The 18,595-nt window shown below is 57.1% G+C and overlaps 8 protein-coding genes across 8 annotated transcripts; 4 read left to right on the top strand and 4 right to left on the bottom strand.

The window, feature by feature from the left end:
• Positions 1-124: 124 nt before the first annotated feature.
• VDAG_03938 (cytochrome P450 52E2) lies at positions 125-1,824 on the bottom strand (the record flags this gene model as incomplete). The annotated part of the gene is made up of 4 exons (XM_009654022.1): positions 125-326; positions 377-593; positions 659-1,131; positions 1,181-1,824. 4 exons carry the CDS (start codon positions 1,822-1,824, stop codon positions 125-127), a joined length of 1,536 nt encoding a protein of 511 aa, XP_009652317.1.
• A 2,180-nt stretch (positions 1,825-4,004) lies between these two features.
• Positions 4,005-4,962, top strand: VDAG_03937 (uncharacterized protein; the record flags this gene model as incomplete). The annotated part of the gene is made up of 3 exons (XM_009654021.1): positions 4,005-4,437; positions 4,530-4,625; positions 4,757-4,962. 3 exons carry the CDS (start codon positions 4,005-4,007, stop codon positions 4,960-4,962), a joined length of 735 nt encoding a protein of 244 aa, XP_009652316.1.
• A 183-nt stretch (positions 4,963-5,145) lies between these two features.
• VDAG_03936 (uncharacterized protein) lies at positions 5,146-5,904 on the bottom strand (the record flags this gene model as incomplete). The annotated part of the gene is made up of 2 exons (XM_009654020.1): positions 5,146-5,439; positions 5,493-5,904. 2 exons carry the CDS (start codon positions 5,902-5,904, stop codon positions 5,402-5,404), a joined length of 450 nt encoding a protein of 149 aa, XP_009652315.1. The 3' UTR covers positions 5,146-5,401.
• Positions 5,905-8,162: 2,258 nt separating this feature from the next.
• On the bottom strand, positions 8,163-10,505 carry VDAG_03935 (uncharacterized protein; the record flags this gene model as incomplete). Its single annotated transcript, XM_009654019.1, has 2 exons — positions 8,163-10,429; positions 10,493-10,505. The coding sequence occupies 2 exons, from the start codon at positions 10,503-10,505 to the stop codon at positions 8,163-8,165; spliced, it is 2,280 nt and encodes a 759-aa protein (XP_009652314.1).
• An 879-nt stretch (positions 10,506-11,384) lies between these two features.
• VDAG_03934 (uncharacterized protein) lies at positions 11,385-13,040 on the bottom strand (the record flags this gene model as incomplete). Its single annotated transcript, XM_009654018.1, has 1 exon — positions 11,385-13,040. One exon carries the CDS (start codon positions 13,038-13,040, stop codon positions 11,385-11,387), a length of 1,656 nt encoding a protein of 551 aa, XP_009652313.1.
• A 1,396-nt stretch (positions 13,041-14,436) lies between these two features.
• VDAG_03933 (DUF967 domain-containing protein) lies at positions 14,437-15,016 on the top strand (the record flags this gene model as incomplete). The annotated part of the gene is made up of 2 exons (XM_009654017.1): positions 14,437-14,472; positions 14,537-15,016. The coding sequence occupies 2 exons, from the start codon at positions 14,437-14,439 to the stop codon at positions 15,014-15,016; spliced, it is 516 nt and encodes a 171-aa protein (XP_009652312.1).
• A 628-nt stretch (positions 15,017-15,644) lies between these two features.
• Positions 15,645-16,769, top strand: VDAG_03932 (alkanesulfonate monooxygenase; the record flags this gene model as incomplete). The annotated part of the gene is made up of 1 exon (XM_009654016.1): positions 15,645-16,769. One exon carries the CDS (start codon positions 15,645-15,647, stop codon positions 16,767-16,769), a length of 1,125 nt encoding a protein of 374 aa, XP_009652311.1.
• Positions 16,770-17,646: 877 nt separating this feature from the next.
• VDAG_03931 (GTP-binding protein YPTC4) lies at positions 17,647-18,486 on the top strand (the record flags this gene model as incomplete). The annotated part of the gene is made up of 1 exon (XM_009654015.1): positions 17,647-18,486. One exon carries the CDS (start codon positions 17,647-17,649, stop codon positions 18,484-18,486), a length of 840 nt encoding a protein of 279 aa, XP_009652310.1.
• Between the last annotated feature and the right edge of the window lie 109 nt (positions 18,487-18,595).

Here is an 18,595-nt window from a genome sequence, read left to right as displayed (position 1 = left end):
TCACAATAGGATTGTAGGGTGAACCTTCAAATCCGCAGACGAGTAGCATCTCTCCCTCGTCTTTCTAAACAGTTCTCATAAGAAGTTCTAGGTTCGTATAAAAGTACCTTAGGCTTAGGGACGCTCAAGCCCTCTTCAAGCCTACCCAGAGATCGTTTGCCAACTTGAGCGAAATCATCATCTCTTGCTGCATGGGCAGATCATCTCGGGCTTCGATGGAATCAAATGTCTGGAAAAGCCTCACGAGGAAATAGCCCATCTGTGTGAGCGCAAACTGCTGTCCGATGCAAACCCTTGGTCCACCAGAGAACGGAATGTATTCCCACCTGTGGCTGTCAATGGCTGATATCGGGAAGAAAATTAGGGGGAAACTCACGAGACGCGCAGTTCGTTCCATCGCTCTGGACGGAATTCGTCGGCGTCAGGGCCAAATATATCCTCTCTCCGCTGCAGGGCAAAGACGGACCATCGCACGGCATTCCCCTTAGGGACGAATATCGGCGACTTTCCATCGGGTCCGCCGCCCACAGGGAGGACGGTGTCCCTCGCAGCAGAGCGGGAGAGGCTTGAGACAGGAGGAAATAATCGAAGAGCTACCACGTTGTAAGCCAATGTCCTCCCTTGTTCCGCCACAACACCTTGGTAGAGTTGAGCCTACCTTCTTTCATTACCATGTTCAGGTACTTCATTTGCTTGAGGGCTTCCCATGTGACCTCGGCATCACCTAGGCCGTCAATTTCGGTCCTCAAGGCTTGGACGATATCAGGGCGCCTGGCAAGGATCCACAGCAGCGATGACAAGATACTGGCGGTCGTGTCTCGGCCAGCAAGGATCAGGGCAAGAAGCTGTGACCGGATGTATTGAGGATCCCGTCCAGAGTCGACCATCTCATTGAGGAATACGTAGCTGCGCTCGGGGGATCGCTTCTCAGCTTGCACCTTTTCCACGTATTCATCGACAAAGCGGTGCACGAAGCGTATGCCTTCGTCAAACTTTTTATCCCTATCCAGGAAGCCCATGACGCCGAGGCGAGCGCGATTCGCCGAGCGGGCGTTGACGTAGTCGAACATCTTGAAGAACTCGACGGCCTCTGCCGTGGGATTTGTGAGCGTGTTTGTCGAGTGCCCGAACCTGGAACTTGTGAGACTATTGGAACCACCTGCAGATGGAAGATGCCTACATGAATTCGGTAGCAGAGTCCATGGTCATCCTGTACAAGAGCTCCTGCAACTCCACCCTTTGACCATCTTTGGGAATCTTGTCAAGCAAGCGATTGACATGTTTCTGAAAGCATGCCAAATCGGCTATCTGATTCCGGACGAAGCTGGGGCGCATGGTGGCTCGAGCATCTTGCCAGAGCGCACCGTTGGCCGAGAATATGGCATGAGGGCCGAGCATGGGCAGGACAGCGTTGAGTCGTGGGCCATCGATGACCCAGTCGTCAAAGGACGACGCGAGAATGGCCTTGAGGTTCTCCGGGTCGTTTGTCATGAGAACCCATTTGCCGACCGCATTGACCCAGAACGTGTTCCCGACGCGCTTGAAGGCGCTCTGCCAGTGCTCCAGGAGCACGTGGTTCTTCATGGCCTTGAGCGAGACTCGCAACCAATCGAGCCCCAGTATCGGGTCAGAATGGGGGTACACAGGTGCGGGGAGGCAGCCCTGGGAGCGCATCTTGGACAAGTATTTGGCCTTGCTGTACTGGGTCATGGCGATCGGAGCCAGGAGTATGGCGAGGACAGGTGATGCGGCATAGTGAGCAGGAGTACTGGGTCGGTTGGTCTTGGTCTGAGAGAAGTATACCTCCACAGCCGTCCATACCATATAGGCAGTTAGGACGGCCGACAGGCAAAAGTGGACAATGTGTGGTGCCATGGCCGGTGAGGTGATGTTCACGACGCGGAGGCTTGGTGTCATACTATTTGAGAATCATGAAAATCGGGCAACGGCTGGGCTGTCGCAACTTATAGTACCAACGACGAGTCAGCTCATTCAGCTTGAATTCGTCCTGATGCGACCCAGGGGAGGGGGGATTCGATCAGCCGTCGGAGTGAAGCATGTGAAGGTGAGGTGCGGGGGAGCTCAACATCTTCAGAAGAAAGGAAAACTTAAATGCTACGCTAATTGCGGAGGAGGTCCATATTCTCTGTGCCGACTGATGACGGCCCTGGTATTTATGGCCAGGATGATACATGTACAGGGTCGATCCCGCAGCGTCGGTTCATAGTAAGGATACGACGTAGGCCAGATACTACAACATGGTGTGTGACGTTGAGCCGGTAGGTCCCGCGGTGCGTGGGCCCCGGGACTCCGGCCTTCACTGGCGGCAGGATCGCCTTCTGCTCCGTGCAGAGCATCACAGGAGGCGACGACGTGTGTTCCTTTGGCAAGTGGCCCACCCGGTTTACACCAGTAACGGGAGGCGCAATGTCAGCTTCGCTATCGCAGGGAGGAGGGGTCTATCCTCCATGGACACATGTCGAGCAGCAGCGGCGATTGCGGCAGAGCAACAAACTTAGTACTTTCAAGAAGATCCTATTGCTGACTAACCTTGGCACCCTGTCAATCTAAACTTTCGGAGAGTTTCAATAACAGCTGATCATTAACATTCGCCTGGCAATAGCAAGGAATGCATAACAAATCGGGTCCAGAGTGCCCTCTTCACGTCGATTTTAGGGTTTGCGATCCGGACCCTCTGGCAACTATAACTGACTTCGATATGGCAAGCAATTTCCGAGACTCCCGGCAATGCCGAGGCAGCCAGGCTTTCTATTTTCAGGGCAATTCCTGTTCCCAGCGCTGTCGCCAAGTAAGTTATGCTTAAGGGTCCGAATTGGATTCAAGTAGTCGCCTGCTCATCGAGCACTCTCAATTGGGAAATCAGTCTAGGCAGAGACTTTCAAAACTTGTTTCCACTAAATCTCTGGTCATCCTACTGTGACTTGGAGAGTGCTCGAACCCTTCTGCATAGTCATGGTTGAGCCCTCAGCGACCGCATCGTGTTCCCTCAGGCTAGGCCCCTTGGAAACACCACTCGATAACCTAAGAAAAATATCCTATAAAGATACCTGTTTCAATACCTCTCGAGTGGTTCATATTTTCTTGTGTGTAGTGAATAGATGTAGCCAGGTTGTAGTGCTGGACCCAGGCTTATAGCAATGGTGTTGATGTCGTCCACGATAGAAGAGTGCTGCCCTAGCTGTGGAGGATGTCAAGAACAACGAGACAAGACAAGTCGGCTGGGCCCTCCACATGTACGTAACCCCACATCGATATGCCTTGCTCCACGACTGCCGCCTATTTCCGTTCCAAGACAAGCTTAATGTCGTACGGCTGTAGACTCACCTTGTTCAGATTTCTGTGCCATGTCCGAACGCGCAGCTGCCCATGATAACGTGCGTCTTCAAGCCCAAGGCAAGCACGGTATCATGACACTGAAACCTAGTACCACAGCGGTGACTATCAGGTAGACGGGCTAGCCAGAGTCCGGTGCCAGGGCCTAGGAGTCAGTATACCAAGGTCCTAGCCTAGAACTACTATATCACTTATCACTGGTAGGACATCGTCAGTGCCAAAGATCCGGAAAGTTGTCCAGGCTGACATGGCGCTAGGGGCATTTGACTTGGAGGCTCAGCACACGCCCGTCCTGCGTTGCGAAGACTTCAGTGAAGTCGGCCGCGGCTCAGTCCCTGCACCTAGAGGTAGCCAGAATATGGGCGCTGAAGCTGCTGGGTGTGACTGTTCAGGAAGAATACCAGGCGCATGGGGGGATCTTGAGTACACCTTAGGTACATGAGATATGAGGTTCGAAGCCAGCGTAGGATCCACCCCCACCTACCTTATTGGTCCACTTGAACTGAGCTCTCCAAACTACCAAACCACCAAACCTCCAAACCACCAAACCTGACCTCATCTCCATCGCTTCACCTTCCTCCATCCACCTCCCCTTCACCATCAACACCGCAACCCCACCGTCCCCTGCGACGCACCGAACACCGCCCAAAATGAAGCTCTCCCTAGCCGGCCTCCTCGGCCTCTTCTCCTGCTCCGCCGCAGCCATCCAAACAACTCTGACGCTCTCCATTCCCACAACCTCGAACCTCAACCCGCAGACCCTCCCGCCGCAGACGCACGCCACGCTCTCGACGCTGCACGCCACGCACTCGGCCGCCCTCTCGCCGCACAACACATTCACCTTCCGCAACCTCACCGGCCCGGCCTCCTACCTGCTCGACGTCCACTGCACGACCAACATCTTCATCCCGTACCGCATCGACGTCGCCGAGGACGGCTCCCTCTACGCCTGGGAGACGTACCGCGGCAACGACTGGGACAACAAGGGCGAGGCCATCCAGGGCAAGGAGTTCTCCACCGGCGGCAAGGGCTTCGAGGTCCGCGCCGTCGGCGTCAAGGGCTACTTTGTCGAGCGGAGCAAGTGTATGTTCTCCCCTGCTCCATCATTTGCCTTTCCAAACCCCCGGCGCACATCTTTCGTCGCACGAGCTAACCGCAACGGGGGCCGCGCGCAGTCTCGATTGTCAACATTGTCATGAAGAACCCCATGATCCTCATGGGCATGGTCACGATGGGCATCTTCCTCGGCATGCCCTACATGCTCAAGAACAGTAAGTCCCTCCAGTCCTTCTCTCCCATCCCGTTAGCGGGCTAGTTTGTAGTTTGTAGTCTGTCGTCGGACGCACGAAAAGGATAAGCTCGCGCGGCAGCATCAAGCAGATGTACTGACATGGCTCTACAGTGGACCCCGAAATGCGCAGGGAATTCGAAGAGGCCCAGCGCAGCAACCCCATGAGCTCGCTGCTCGGCGGAGCGGCGAACCAGGCCGGCGGCGGCGGCGGTAACCCCATGGGCAACTTTGACGTCGCGGGCTTCCTCGCGGGCGGGGGCTCCAGCTCTGGCTCTGGCGCCGCTTCGGGCTCTGGAAAGAAGAACGGAAAGAGGTAAAGCAAGGTCACGGGGGAACGCACCATCATGGTCGACAGCCGTTCGCAGGCGAATATCGAGAATGCGACATGTCTGATGAATCTGTACACGAAGCAAGCAACAACGGGGAGACGGAAATGGCTGGGGCGACGGTACGCTGCCGGACGGGGTCCTGCGCACTAGACACGGCTTGCAGTGACATTATTTACAGGACAGTTATGCCTAGGACGGATCATTGAGAGGAGCCCTTGTAATCAAAATTCATATCCGGCCGTACACTTGTAAATGGAAGCAAATGCGAAGGAACCCAATTGTCAACATGGACAGAGCTGATAGCGGTTGCGCCATGCCGCGCACATACACCTCAAAGCAGTCGACCAGTCCATCCACGCGAAAATCAAATATCCAACATCAGCCCAACTTCAACTACTACGCCTGCCTGTCGTCTTTGGCGCATCGTTTACTCGCCAAAGTCACCACCGTCATCCATACCGTCCTCTGCAGCACGATTAGCACCTGGGTGTTGTACATTGTTGGTGGGGGGACCTTACCGTATCCGTCCTGATACGCCTCGTCCTGCGAGTCGTTGAAGCTGTTCGCCAGCATGGCACCACCGAGCATACCGGCACCGGCACCGAGCATCATGCCACCCGCCATGCCCATGCCGCCGCCACCACCTGGTCTCCTGCCGCCGGCTTGCTGATAGCCGGGGTAGCCGCCGCCGTGCATGGGATAGCCCTGCTGAGGGGGGTAACCGCCATACTGCTGCTGGGGCGGGTAGCCGCCATAATGCTGCTGGGGCGGGTATCCTCCGTACTGCTGCTGAGGCGGGTAGCCGCCCTGCTGGGGATAACCACCATACTGCTGCTGCGGCTGGCCGCCGTAGCCGTGGCCGGGATAGCCGCCCTGGGGCATATGACCGCCACCACTGCTGCCCTTGACTTTGCCCAAGAGCTTGCCCATGAGGCCGCCGCCGCTGCTCTTGCCGCGCTCTTTCGGGACGCGGGGGTAGCTGCTGGGGGAAGCTGCCCGCGCGTGTCACTCTGCTGCTGCTGCTGAGGCGGGCCGGCGGATGGGCAGGGGGAGGCTGAGAGGAGCTGGCGCCGGGCTGGGGGCGGGCGGAAGCCTGCGTATAGGGGTTTTGCTTTACATCGGAGGGTGTAGATGGGTTGTCACCGGGGCGAGGGGTCCCTCCCGGGAGGGGGGCCATCTGGGGTGTCGTTCTGGGGCGGGGGCGCCGGCTCGGTGGGCTTTTCCCATTGGGACTGTTTGGTGTGGAGATTGACGTAGAACCTGGAAATGTTAGTGAAACTGTCTTGTCTAATCTGATGTTGCGAGAGGCGCAGGCAGGTGAAAGAGGAGCTGCGAGGCCCGTCACTACTCACCAGGCGTTGTACTGTGTGTTCCAGCGCGCCGTCCAGCCAGGCGGAAGCTCGGGAGGGGGAGGCCCCGAGGGCGCTTCGAAATCGGCCATGTGGGGGTCCAGAGGTGACAGGGTTTCTGAACGTGAGAATCGGATATCGTGATTGCAAATTGAGGACGAGAATGCGCAATGTAATGACCTGGCGCAACCGTGGTTGAGGTGGTGCGTTGACAATGATGCCAGAGAAAGAGGGGGGGAAGAGTCGCGGAAACGCAGATGACGAAACCCCCGGACTTTTAGCACTCAGGCGCTACCTGCAGGTCGAGTGAAGTGGACTACCTACTTCCGCCGCGCCTGGGTCCCTACCTAGGCCGAGCAGTAGGGAAGCTCCAGGCTCGGAATGCGGTTGCCGACTGAGAAGTCACCTTACACCTTGTGCGTCAAGTTTGGCCTTCGTTTTGCCCCTCATTGCGTCGGAGACACCCCGCTATCGTCGAGCCGCGGCCAATGCGCATCCACCGCCCAGACCCCCCGGCGAGCGATGGCGCACTGTCGCATCGCCGCGACCCTTGTCGCCACGCCCGCCGCGCCCTCCAGCCCCCAAGGTAGCTGCTGCACGCTGCGCGCTGCACGCTGCACGCTGGACCCCATCGCTCCAGGGCAGCTCATGCCCCCTAAAAGTTGCCCTGCGAAAAGCGACCCTCGGCCCACGCATGCTGTAGGGCGAGCAGGGCACCCAGACACGCAGGGCCATGGTGTGGCTGGTGCAGGCCTCCAACGATGAACGATGACATCGTGACCAGGGCAAGCTTCGGGCCTCAGCTTTTCCCCCCTCCTCGTCTCTGCTGGCCATCGTCATGTGGCAATCCCATCCGAAGAGGAAGGCAGCGTCTTTGTTCCGTCACCTACCTGCCAACCAGAAGCGGTGTGCCCCCGAATCAGTTGCATCCTCGTGGCCCAGCCTGGCTCTTCTCACCCCCCTCCCGCGTGCCCGCCAAGTGAAAACACCTCCTCACTAGCCTTGGCCTTCCTCCCTTCTGTCCCTTTACCAACACTCGACGGTTTGCTTCCCCCCCCAGCACCATGGCCACTGTGCGCTCCTCTCGCCCAGTGAAGGCGGGATCCCATCTCGATTCATCCGCCGCCCGGGACGCAGGAGGGAGGTGGTGGGAAGTGGGAAGTGGGAAGCGCTGCGCAAGCTGGGGTGGCGCAGCCCATGGAAACTGCACTTCGGACCATTGTCCTTCGGACTATTGTCCTGTACTCCGTCGTAGGGAATCCCAGAGCAGAGCCTCACTCGCTTCTTTCCAGAACGTCCCCCATTCTGCAGACCACTTTTTGGCGTGAAGCTGAACTCGACCCATCGTATCGTTCATGTGCCTGGCTCGGTTGATCTCCGAGCAGCCCCCTCCTCGACGCAGGAAACCCAGCCCCTCTCGGTGGACTCCTTGGCTGGCCTCGTCACTGGTCCTTCTGCTCTAAGCACCAGCATTAAGCTCATTGCCAAGCAGTCCCAAGTGGTGGTGCTAACCAGCGTGCTTTTCTTGATCCTGCACATCATTCGCATCAGCACGTACCACATGTAGTCGTTGAGCCCAAGAGAACAATGCGACAGCAAAAATCAAATAGACCACCAAATCCATGACGAGTTCAAACTTGCATTCCATCTAGATGCGTTTCGCTGCCGGTACTCAGTAACACCAAAAAGCACACCCGTTCCCGAGCGCTGAGGTCCATAGTCGACAAGACGACGTCCCGATTCCCGTCCCAATCCAACGCCAATACGGACACTGACAAAGAAGAAAAAAATAAAATAAAATAACAGGAACAGAAGGAGACGCAGAGAACAGTTTCCTGGTCAAGGCAAATCCCGGTCATCACGACGCCTCTCCCCAAAGAGATATGCCGCTTCCATACAATACCCGCCACTCCCGTTCCGCATGAGCTTCTCGCTGCCGTAGCAGATGATGGCCGCGTCCACGATGCCGCTGAGTATGTTCTCCATGGCGCCCATGACCGAGAAGCCGATGAAGCTGGCGACGATGCCGACAATGTAGGCATACGCCGACCCGCGGGTGCCCATGCCGTCCGACGCCGCGATCCGCAGCTGCTTCGCCGTCATGACCCAGCCCGCGAACCCGAGCGCCGTTGCCATGATGAAGCGGGTCGCGTAGAGGAGCATCTTCGCCAGCCGGTACGGCAGCGTGGGCGACCTGGCACCGCGCAGAGACGACGTGAAGACGTGTGGCGTCAGAGTCGTCGTCGGGCGCCCCGGCGACAGGAACTCCATGCGACTGAGACCACGCGCAGCCGCTTGCAGGTTCTGTGAGTGTATAGCGCCGTATGTAATAGTCAGGGGGTTCGTCAAGGCAGCGATGGGTGTGGGGATGATCCGTGAGCTGATGGCTTCAATGATGTTCGACAGGCTCCTGGGAAGAACAAGCAGAGGGGCCCGGATCATCAATGCCAGGAACGTCTGCTCGCAGATGCTGCCGAATATCGTGGTCAAAGCGTGTCCCATAGCAGCCATGACAATGTCGTTGGATGACGGCGCAGGCGCCGCCATGCGGTGAAAGTACCACTGCGATACTGTCGCCGCTGTTGTCGCTCGCTGCACCGAGTTGATTACGCCGACTGTCCACATGTACATGAGAATGAACCAGACGCCGAGCCACCAGCTGGAGACCCGGATGACAAACCGTGCGAGGCTCTTGGAGAAGTAGCCCCCGAGGAAAATGCGCGTGAACATGCCCATCCAGATCCAGGTCCACACCACAATCAACGCCAGACAGGCAAAGCCCAGGACGAGAAGAGCCGAGTTGGCCGCCAGGATGCGGCTCGCGAATTCGAGAATATCTACCGCCTGCCTGATACTGTGACGAGCTTTGATGACGAGGAAGACCCAGACGACACAGCTCACAGCTGGCACCAGAGAGGCCCACCGCAGTGCGCGGTCCTGGAAGCTCGCCCCATGCGTCGAGCCCTTGAAGCTCGACACGAACGCATAAAGCGCAAAGGTGCCCATGATGACAGGGACGGCAACAACGACGAGGCCCGCAAGGGGCCGGGCGAAGGACCGCAGAGCCGCAAGCCAGAAAAGCGCCACAATGACCGAGATCAGAGTATCGACTGCCAGCATGTGGAAGGATGCGTGTAGTGTTGTGTAAATCGTGTCACCCATGCCCTTGCGTGTAGACGTATGCAGCCACACCAGCACAAACGTCGAAAGCAGGGCCGCAAGGAGAATGAGAAACGCCCAGGCGAAGAAGGGGTCGTACTTGAATACCTCGCCCTCGGCTAGTGGTACAGTGGCTGGCATCACCTGGCTCTCCGCCTCGGCTTCCTGTTCCTCGTCGTACTCGGACTCGATGGTTGACTCCCTACGAAGCATGAACTTGTTCCGATCCGCCTTGCCCTGGAACTTCTGGAAGGCGGGTGGGCTATTGTCGTCTTCCAGCTCGCCCGTCAGCGACGCTGGGGGATCGTCGTACTCCGTCTGGGACTCTAATCCGACGTCGACCATTTTCGGGTTTCCTTCGGAGCTGTGGTTGCTGTCCCGGTCGGCCGTATCTCGTTGCACATCTTCCGCCTCTTCGTCGATGGCTCCTTGACCCCTGCCACGCCCGCTGAAACTCCGTGTGCCGTTCCAGCTGCTGCGAATGCCCCTCCTTATGCTCCGATCTTGATATCGTCGGCTGTGGCTGCCTTCGTTGCTCTGGTCGAGCGAGCCGCGGCTCGCGTCCGGATCCGTCTCCGTGCTCTCGGCAAGCTTGCTCGCAGCGGCCACACGACGGGACCTCTGCAGTGCAAATAAGTCGGCCGCATCCCTGTCGCGCTCATCCTCGTCGTCATCTTCCCGGTACTCGTTCAGCGTGCTATGGAAGAGCGGTGCATCCTCGCGGGCCACGGACATGCGGGAAGCGAAGCCCAACTGCCCGAACCGTGAGCCGCCGGCAACGTAGGGATTGCCGGTGTACCCCCTACCGAGAAAGGAGCGGCCGCCAGGGTTTCGTGTCGATCGCGCGTTCCGGTCGAAGGGTTGTCGAGGCGGGCTGTCGCCGTTGTCGAGCTGCCCACCGAAATTGGATATCCTACTCTGCGACTGCGCCAGGAAGCGCGAGGCATCTGCCCGACAACGTCAGAGCAACGTCTAACAGTGATAAGAGGTCACGGCGGGAGGTCACTCACATTCCGAAAACATGGTGCTCCAAACTCCGGGGACCACCTCCCCTCTGGAACACGAGCGTTGTTTGCTTTCAAGTGTGCCTTCGAATGGGCCAGAGTCGACTTCGGGGTGGTGGTTGGGAGTCCAGGCAGATAAGGCTGGAGGAGGGGGAGCTGCCTAGCGATAACAAAGGTGATGGCGGTACGGCCTCTGGATGTATTGGGATGCGATAGCGAGAGTTCAACAACGAAAACAAGACGCAGGAAGAGTATGTATTGTTGGAGCAGGGAAAGCTGCGGTCCGGTGGCCGTGCTGTCACCAGTTTCAATCGAGGGTCATGAGGTTCGGATAGACAGTTGGAGGAAGAGAGATGAAGGATGGCGAGTGACCGATTGCCGGAAACAGGTCGGTGAGCCAATACGCCCGTGGTGCCAGTGGTGCCAGTGGTGCCAGTGGTGCCAGTGCACCCAATCCGCATGACTGAATGACTAGGAATGACTGATGACGGGACGGCAAGTGCGCGGGACCTCTCCCCATCTGGACCCTGGACTGAGGGCCGGCCTGGGCGCTACGTGACGCTGCTGCAGCCTGATGGGCCCCGCATGGAGCACTGCACACCTAGGTTCCAGTGTCACTGCCTGTCTCCACCCGACGGCCGGGCGAGCACTGATTACGGCATCCACGTATTGAAGCGTGTTGTCATCTATGAACTCAATGGTTTGTGCTACTTTGTCTGTCTCGGTGGCTTGCTGGTTGACATGTATTGCTTACCGCCTCACTCTTCCCCGTCCATGTGTTCATTGCTAGCCATGACTTGATCAGTATTCCATCAAGCTTCCTCCACGTTCGCTGTCTTCTTCAGCAGGGTATGAAACAGGTCCGTTGACAGCAGCCAGCCGGGACAAGCGATACATATTAATCCTGTCCTCCGCCCCCAAACGCGACGGACTGCTCGACATCCTTGGTACACGGCTTCGCATCCATGCTCTCGTCATCCACAACTTGAGGCACCTCGACAACGACCTGGTCGGTCTTTCCTCGAAGGTGGGGAGGGACTATGATCGGCCAGAAATCATTGGTGGTGTGCACATCCCACCTGCACTGTTCGGCAGCAACGGCCTTGCGATATTGCTTTGCAATCTCGGTGACTCCTTTGCGCTCAGCTTCCTCGCGCTCCGACTTGAACCGCACCAGGAGGCTGAATGTCGATTTTCGATCACTGACAAAGGTCGTGCCGTATGATGATGATCGCTTAGGTGCAACCGGGTTCCAGTTGCCCAACTCCTTGCCATCTATCTTGCTCCCACGAAACTGGCGATGGAGAATGGCAGGGGTAAAGCCGCCCCAGCCCATGCACACAAGCCTCGGAATACGCCATCGGGGGATCCAACCATAGAACGTTTTGGCCTTGCCTGGTCTGCAGTCACTGAAGGAGAAGGCGAATGCCTTGCGTTGGCTTTTCTTGAGCAACACGACACCCCTTCGGTAGATTTGGTCGAGCTCTATGTTACGACCGCGCTCGACGAGAGGGCCCAAGAGGGCATAGTCGGCGGCTTCCATTGGCCCGTCGTAAGAATGGCAGTAAACGACAGAGTCGCCACGTCGAGAAGACTCATCAAGGCTCCAACTTTGGTTGAAGTACTCGACACTGGATTCATCATCGTCTTCTCCTTCACCAGCAGCCTGAGAAAACTCGCTCGAAACAATGACCCAGACCTGGCGGTCGACCAAGCTGCCGGGACTCGGCATCGGGTAGGCTCTCGAGGCCAAGGTTGCTTCTGTACCATCGCAGCCAGTCGGATTGAGGGCCATGTCGAATCGAGGGTACTGGGCTTGAGGATACTGCTTCCAAATGGGATCGGGCTTCTTGCTACGAATCTCCGGAGCAGGTTCATCAACGTCTTCCTCGCCAAAGTGCCAAGTGTTGTTTCTGAAGGCATCGTTATCGGATAACCAGCTGTCAGTCCCATTCTCATGAGACGAGCCATCGATTGCACTGTCCTCTACAGTGTTGATCTCGTAAGGGGCTTTTCCAAAGTAGTGATTACTATCTTCGTTGGCGTGCAGGTCGTTTGCCTGAGCAATATTACACACGCTGTCAGCTCGAGAATGGCCGGTGTATGAGTCGATCTTTTGGAGTACCACAAGACTGGAGTCGTCTGCGTTGCTCGAAGCCGTGTCATCGGCGGTCGTATCTGATAACCCGTCTTCTGAAATGCCGTCGCTCAGAGCACCTTCGGGAATGCTATGTGCGGCAAAGCTGGGGTCGACTTCAGCAAGTGAGACGACTCGTGTTCCACTCTTTGAGCTGACTTCGCCAACAGAGCTTTGCGACCCGTCATTATCGAGACCATCGATGGATGGCTTGTTGGTAGGAGTCGGAGGTGCAACGCCGTCGGAGCCTTCGCCAACACAAGAGGCATATGCGTCGTCGCTGCTGATAGATCCGTCTTCTGTAGCGAATTCGAGTGTAGGTAGTGGTTGAGGTTCGTGGATAGGGATACCGGCCATGTCAACGCGTTCAACAGAGTCGTCGTCTTGCTGGGCCTTGGGGTCAGAGTCATCGTTCATCGTGGCGTTTCCGACGCCAGATACCTTGGCGTGAGTCGTATCTCCCATGGCACCTGAGGCTCTGATCGGGATCTTGAAAGAGCTCATGTCGCCAAGGTCGTCAAATCGATAGCTTGATGCCCGCTCTGTAAGAACGGACAGTGCCTTGAAGAGAAATTGTCGGCGGAGTGAAAGTTAGGCCGTTCCTCTAGCACAGGTCAGTTTGCGTCCGAGTAGATGAGGAAACAGGGGAGAAAGCGGACAACGAAGCAGAAGAACTCAGTAAAACCGAAGTAAGGAACTGACCTGTGGATGAAAGTTAACGAAGGGGCGTTGAGGCATGGATGTAATCGAATCCAACGCATACTCCAAGTGAGGGGTGCCAAAATATGGTCCACTGGGACGAGGAGCTTTCGGTCACACTTCAAGGATGCTGTCGTCGTGTCTGCATTGACATGAGAAGTTCTTGTAGGTGTAGATAACTACCTTAGGTAGGTGTAGAAGGGAAAGTCGGGGCCCAGGTAGTAGAGGTAGGTTATATTTGGCAGGAACCACCCCAGTGCGTCTCTGAAGCTATCGTGGAAAGAACCTCCGGTCAGGGCAGGCATGAACGACTTCTGGCAGGGCCGTACAAGTCAGGTTTTCTTTTTAGTTCGGTCACAGCGAAGTCTTTACTTACAGCCCGCTTGTAACAAGGGCTCACATCTCTTTATTCCACAACCTGCACCGACGCACCATAATGACCTGGGCTGTTGGGGCGCCCTGCAGACAATGGCCTGAGTGAGTCAGTGCAGAGGTTGCAGAGTAGGTAGCTTCACGAGGTTTTGCATCCCATATCAACAGAAACAAGTCACAACACCTTTCTCAAACAGTTTGACTAGCATCTTGACTTACATGATGCAGAGATGATGCAAGCACTCGAATTGGAGCCTGGATGACCCCGTTTACAGGCACAATGCTGCACCTCCTGAGGTTCTTTTGCACCTGTAACTAGGTACCTTATGTAAGTAATTCGTGGCAGGTCAGCTTGAATTTTATAAGAGATGGAACGAAATATTTATCAAGCCTTTGGCTGGTCCATCTGCAGTACCTTGTGATACCGCGGAGTCTCGGGACAGTCGATCACTTGAGGTATCAGATCCCTTATCGGAGTATCATCCTGGAATGGCGGGGTCTCGGAGAAACACGACAGCCAGCGCACTGATGAACCCGCGATGATGACTTCGTAGTGAACGTCCGGGGAGTTTGGGGTACTGAATTGTGCAGGATGAAGAAGGAATATAAGAGCAAAAGGGACCTTCGACAGGTTCAACTTCACTGATTGACTCGCGACACCCATTCTCGCTGTCGGTAATAGCAATCGCCCTCTCTCACCCGTCCTCCACTGTTCTCTCATCATAATCCCCAAGGCGCCACCATGACAGTCAAGCCGCTCGGCACGCCGCCGACAACTGTGAGCCTGAGTCCCATAGCTCTGTGGTGGTCTCCATTAGCTTTCTTCCTGCTTACAGTAACAGTTTGCCGAGATCACAGCTCAGGAGAAATCCCTGACGCTGCCTCACTTTACCGCTGAAGATGCCTTTGAGATCGGTGTCTTGATCCGGAACCGACTGAGAGAAGTCGCGGAGCAGGCGGCAGTGATCAACATTACCCTCGCGAACAACAAGCAGCTGCTGTTTCATGCCGCCTCAAGACCAGGGACTGTGCCGGAGAACGACAACTGGGTTGCCCGCAAGCGGAATTTTGTCCTGAGATTTGGATGGAGCTCCTGGGCGGGCCATAACCTCTTTGACACGGGCAACGAGGAGACCTTCAAGGCACGTTTCCAACTGGGAGAGACAGCTGGTGACTATGCCATTCATGGTGGTGGCTTTCCTGTCCGTGTCCACGGGGTCGAGGGGCCGATTGGCGCAATCGTTGTGAGCGGGCTGGCACAGGAGGATGATCACCAGGTTATTGTTGAGTCCTTGCAAGCTTTCCTGGAAGCGAAAAAGTAGACTGGATATGGTCTGTAGACTGAATATGGTCTGTAGACTCAAAAAAGAGCCCATTTCATGACTAAATGCTATTAGCCCACGTTGCTAACCCTTACTGATCAAAGAGGCCATCGTCTTTCTTGACGGAGGCATGATGGCCTGACTTACACATGACAAGTCGTCCAATCGCCTCGCTACAGCCATAATGGGAAGGTGCGGATACTATACAGAACACTTCGATGAAACCCCAGACCAAGTGCGGCTCCCCCTTCTACCCCTCTGGGTTGGTTGTTCGAGGAGATTGTGCGAGTCAGCTATCAACTCCCATCCAGACATTCTCGTGGCAAAGGATCGCCATTTGAGCAACACCTTCCGACATTCCCAGAAGCTTATCAATCAAGCAGCCCCGAACCCCTCTCGGATCCGTAACGATCAGCCTGTAAGAATCGACACCGACCGAAGGCCGACGTTGCGGCATGGCGTGATGCTCCCGCATGTATCGCAATACGTCGATTGCGCCATCGGCCAACGACCCGCGCACCCCGGGATGTGGCCCCCAATAGCAGTATAAGTCAACTACGAATGCGTACGAAATGGCAATGTCTATACGGCTCGTCAACACAGATTACACCAGTGCGCCTCTTTCAATATGCCAACAGAGTTCATCAGTCTCACATTTCCCAATGGCTCTACGGAGCTCAACCCCATTCCGGGCGCCGGCATTGACCTGGACTACCTGATCCGGTACGCCCGAACCCTGGACGACTATGAATTCAATTACACCCTGGTGCCGTACGGCTCATCCTTGTATGACCCTTTCACCGTCGGTGCGACAATCGCGGCTGTGACGAAGAAGCTCAAGGTCATCATTGCCCTGCGGCCGAACACGTTGTACCCCACTGTCGCCGCCAAGGCCCTGGCCACACTCGACCAGGTCAGCAGGGGTCGCGCCGTGGTGCACTTCATCGCCGGCGGCAGCGACGCTGATCAGGCTCGCGAGGGCGACTTCCTGAACAAGGAGCAGCGGTATGAGCGGCAAGAAGAGTACATCAAGATTCTGCGTCGCGCGTGGGCATCCTCGGAGCCCTTTGACTGGGACGGCAAATACTACCAGTTCAAAGACTTCAGCAACGGGGTGCGGCCGTTCAACAACAACCACATTGACGTCTCGGTTGGCGGCTCCTCTGACGATGCGTACCGCATCGGCGGCGCGCTCGCCGACATTTTCGGCCTCTGGGGCGAGCCCCTCAAGGAGACGAAGGAGCAGATTGACCGCATCTACGCCGAGGCCGAGAAGGCGGGCCGCACCGACCGCCCGCGCATCTGGGTGACGTTCCGCCCCATCGTCGCCGAGACGGACGAGCTGGCCTGGGCCAAGGCGCACCGGACGCTGGACGCGCTCAACAAGAACAGCTCCAAGGGCACCGGCCTTAATGCGCCGGCCGCCGGCGCGCCCCAGAACGTGGGATCCCAGCGTCTGCTGGAGATCGCCAAGCGTGGTGATGTGCAGGATCGCGCCCTTTGGTATCCAACGGTGACAGCCACGAACGCGCGCGGCGCTTCAACGGCACTGGTTGGTTCCTATCAGACCATTATCGACTCCCTTCTGGACTACGTCGACCTTGGCGCGGAGCTCATCTCCATCCGAGGGTACGACAACTACAACGACGTTGTCGATTATGGGCGGTACATCCTGCCAGGCGTGCGGGCTGTCCTGAAGCAGAGGGAACAAGGCACAAATGGTGAACAGGGCGTGAATGGTGCTTCCAGCTGATTCGCAGGAGCTCATAGTCGCCACATTATCGACAACATGGCTGAAGGGCGGGTTGGAGATGCTTTTGTCGTCGGACATTCGTGGGATATCTCGGCGAGTGCAGTGCGAAGGTGTCGAATACAGTAAAATTGCATCTTGACGTGTATGAATCATTGCATAGCGAAACGTCTCTAGTTGATCGCTGTTGTTCTCTCTCAGAGTGCTAATCTGTCTTGACTTGGGTCAGTATGGGAGGTCAGCACTTTGGATGATCCTTTGAAAGCGTGTTCTGGGGAGTTAACTGTAATGTGCTGTCGAAAATCTGGCCTTGAGACAGGTGTTTCGACTGTGCGGACAGTGCTTATTGTCCACGAGAAGCCGGTCTCGGGCTCATGGATCGCATGGCTAGCTGAATGGCGTGGATGGCTGGATGGCTGGATGGCATGGGAAGCTGGGACAGATGGCATGCTGGCCTTGGATGTCAATGTCGCAATGGGGGGTTCCTCGCTTATCACCTGCGCAACTTGCGTCACCGATAAGGACGGGTCAGAATAGAGAGAAGGCCCCACATGCACCGCGAGCACAGCTGTTTGGACACGGACTTCCAGCTCTACAAGGCTCCGACTACACAGCACTTTAGCTCGTGACAAGAGCTTCCATCATCACCTGCACGGCACATCGACAACCCTCCTGATCGGCCCATCCCACCCCATATACCGCCTGGCCGTCCATCGCCCCTATTCTCCTCTGAACTCAAAGCACAAGATCCAGTCGAGCGTCTCATACGCACCCTTCGACCCCCATCGCCACTCGCTATCGCTGCCACGTGCTCTCGACAGACGATCACCTTACGATCACCACCACTTCCTCCTCCCTCACCACACAATCCCTCCCCATCATGTCCTCACCACCTTGGGACTACATCGCCAAGCTTGTCTGCATAGGCGACTCGGGGTGCGGCAAGTCCAGTCTCACAATCCGCCTCTGCGAGGGCCGCTTCTCCCCGCACCACGACGTAACCATCGGCGTCGAGTTCGGCTCCCGCATCGTGCCCGTTGGGCCCCCTCACTCCCTGCCACCGCCACCACCAGCCGCCATCCCGACGACCGACGACGATGCCGCGAATCCTGCCTCCACAACACCCCCAGCCAACGCACCGGCAAAACCAGAAGGCCTGCCCGAACCCCGCCGGGCGCCCCCGCCCCCCTCCGCCGCCGACGCCCCGCCCCCGCAGAAACACATGAAGCTGTCCCTCTGGGACACGGCCGGCCAGGAGACGTACAAATCGGTGACGCGGTCCTACTTCCGCGGCGCCTCGGGCGCCCTCCTCGTCTTCGACCTCTCGCGCCGCCAGACGTTCGAGCACGTCACCGACTGGCTCAACGACCTGCGCCAGATTGCCGAGCCCGACATTGTCGTCATCCTCGTCGGCAACAAGGCCGACCTCGCCGCGACGGGCGACGGCGGCAGCGGCACCGACAAGCGCGAGGTGTCGCGGGCCGAGGCCGAGGCGTGGGCGCGCAAGAACGGCGTGCTCGAGTACGTCGAGACGAGCGCCAAGAGCGGCGAGGGCGTGGAGAAGGCTTTCATGCGGGTTGCTGAGCGCATCTTCTTGAACATCCAGGCCGGCAAGTACGATTTGAACGATCGCCGGTCGGGCGTCAAGGGGCAGACGGCGGGCGGGAACAAGCAGATCCGGCTGGGCGATGCGGCCAAGACTGGCGGCGGGTGCTGTTAGAGAGAAGAATGCTGCGAGCGAGAGCAGCTGCTGAATTTTGATGTCTTGTCTGTATTCGACGAAATACCCGACGTCGATTTCTTAGTTGATTGCCATTGGTCTTCCCACT

Source organism: Verticillium dahliae, genomic scaffold (assembly GCF_000150675.1).
Source record: "Verticillium dahliae VdLs.17 supercont1.6 genomic scaffold, whole genome shotgun sequence".
Taxonomy (NCBI): domain Eukaryota; kingdom Fungi; phylum Ascomycota; class Sordariomycetes; order Glomerellales; family Plectosphaerellaceae; genus Verticillium; species Verticillium dahliae.
The sequence above is the reverse complement of the archived record's forward strand: the minus strand, read 5'-3'. Positions and strand labels throughout refer to the sequence as shown.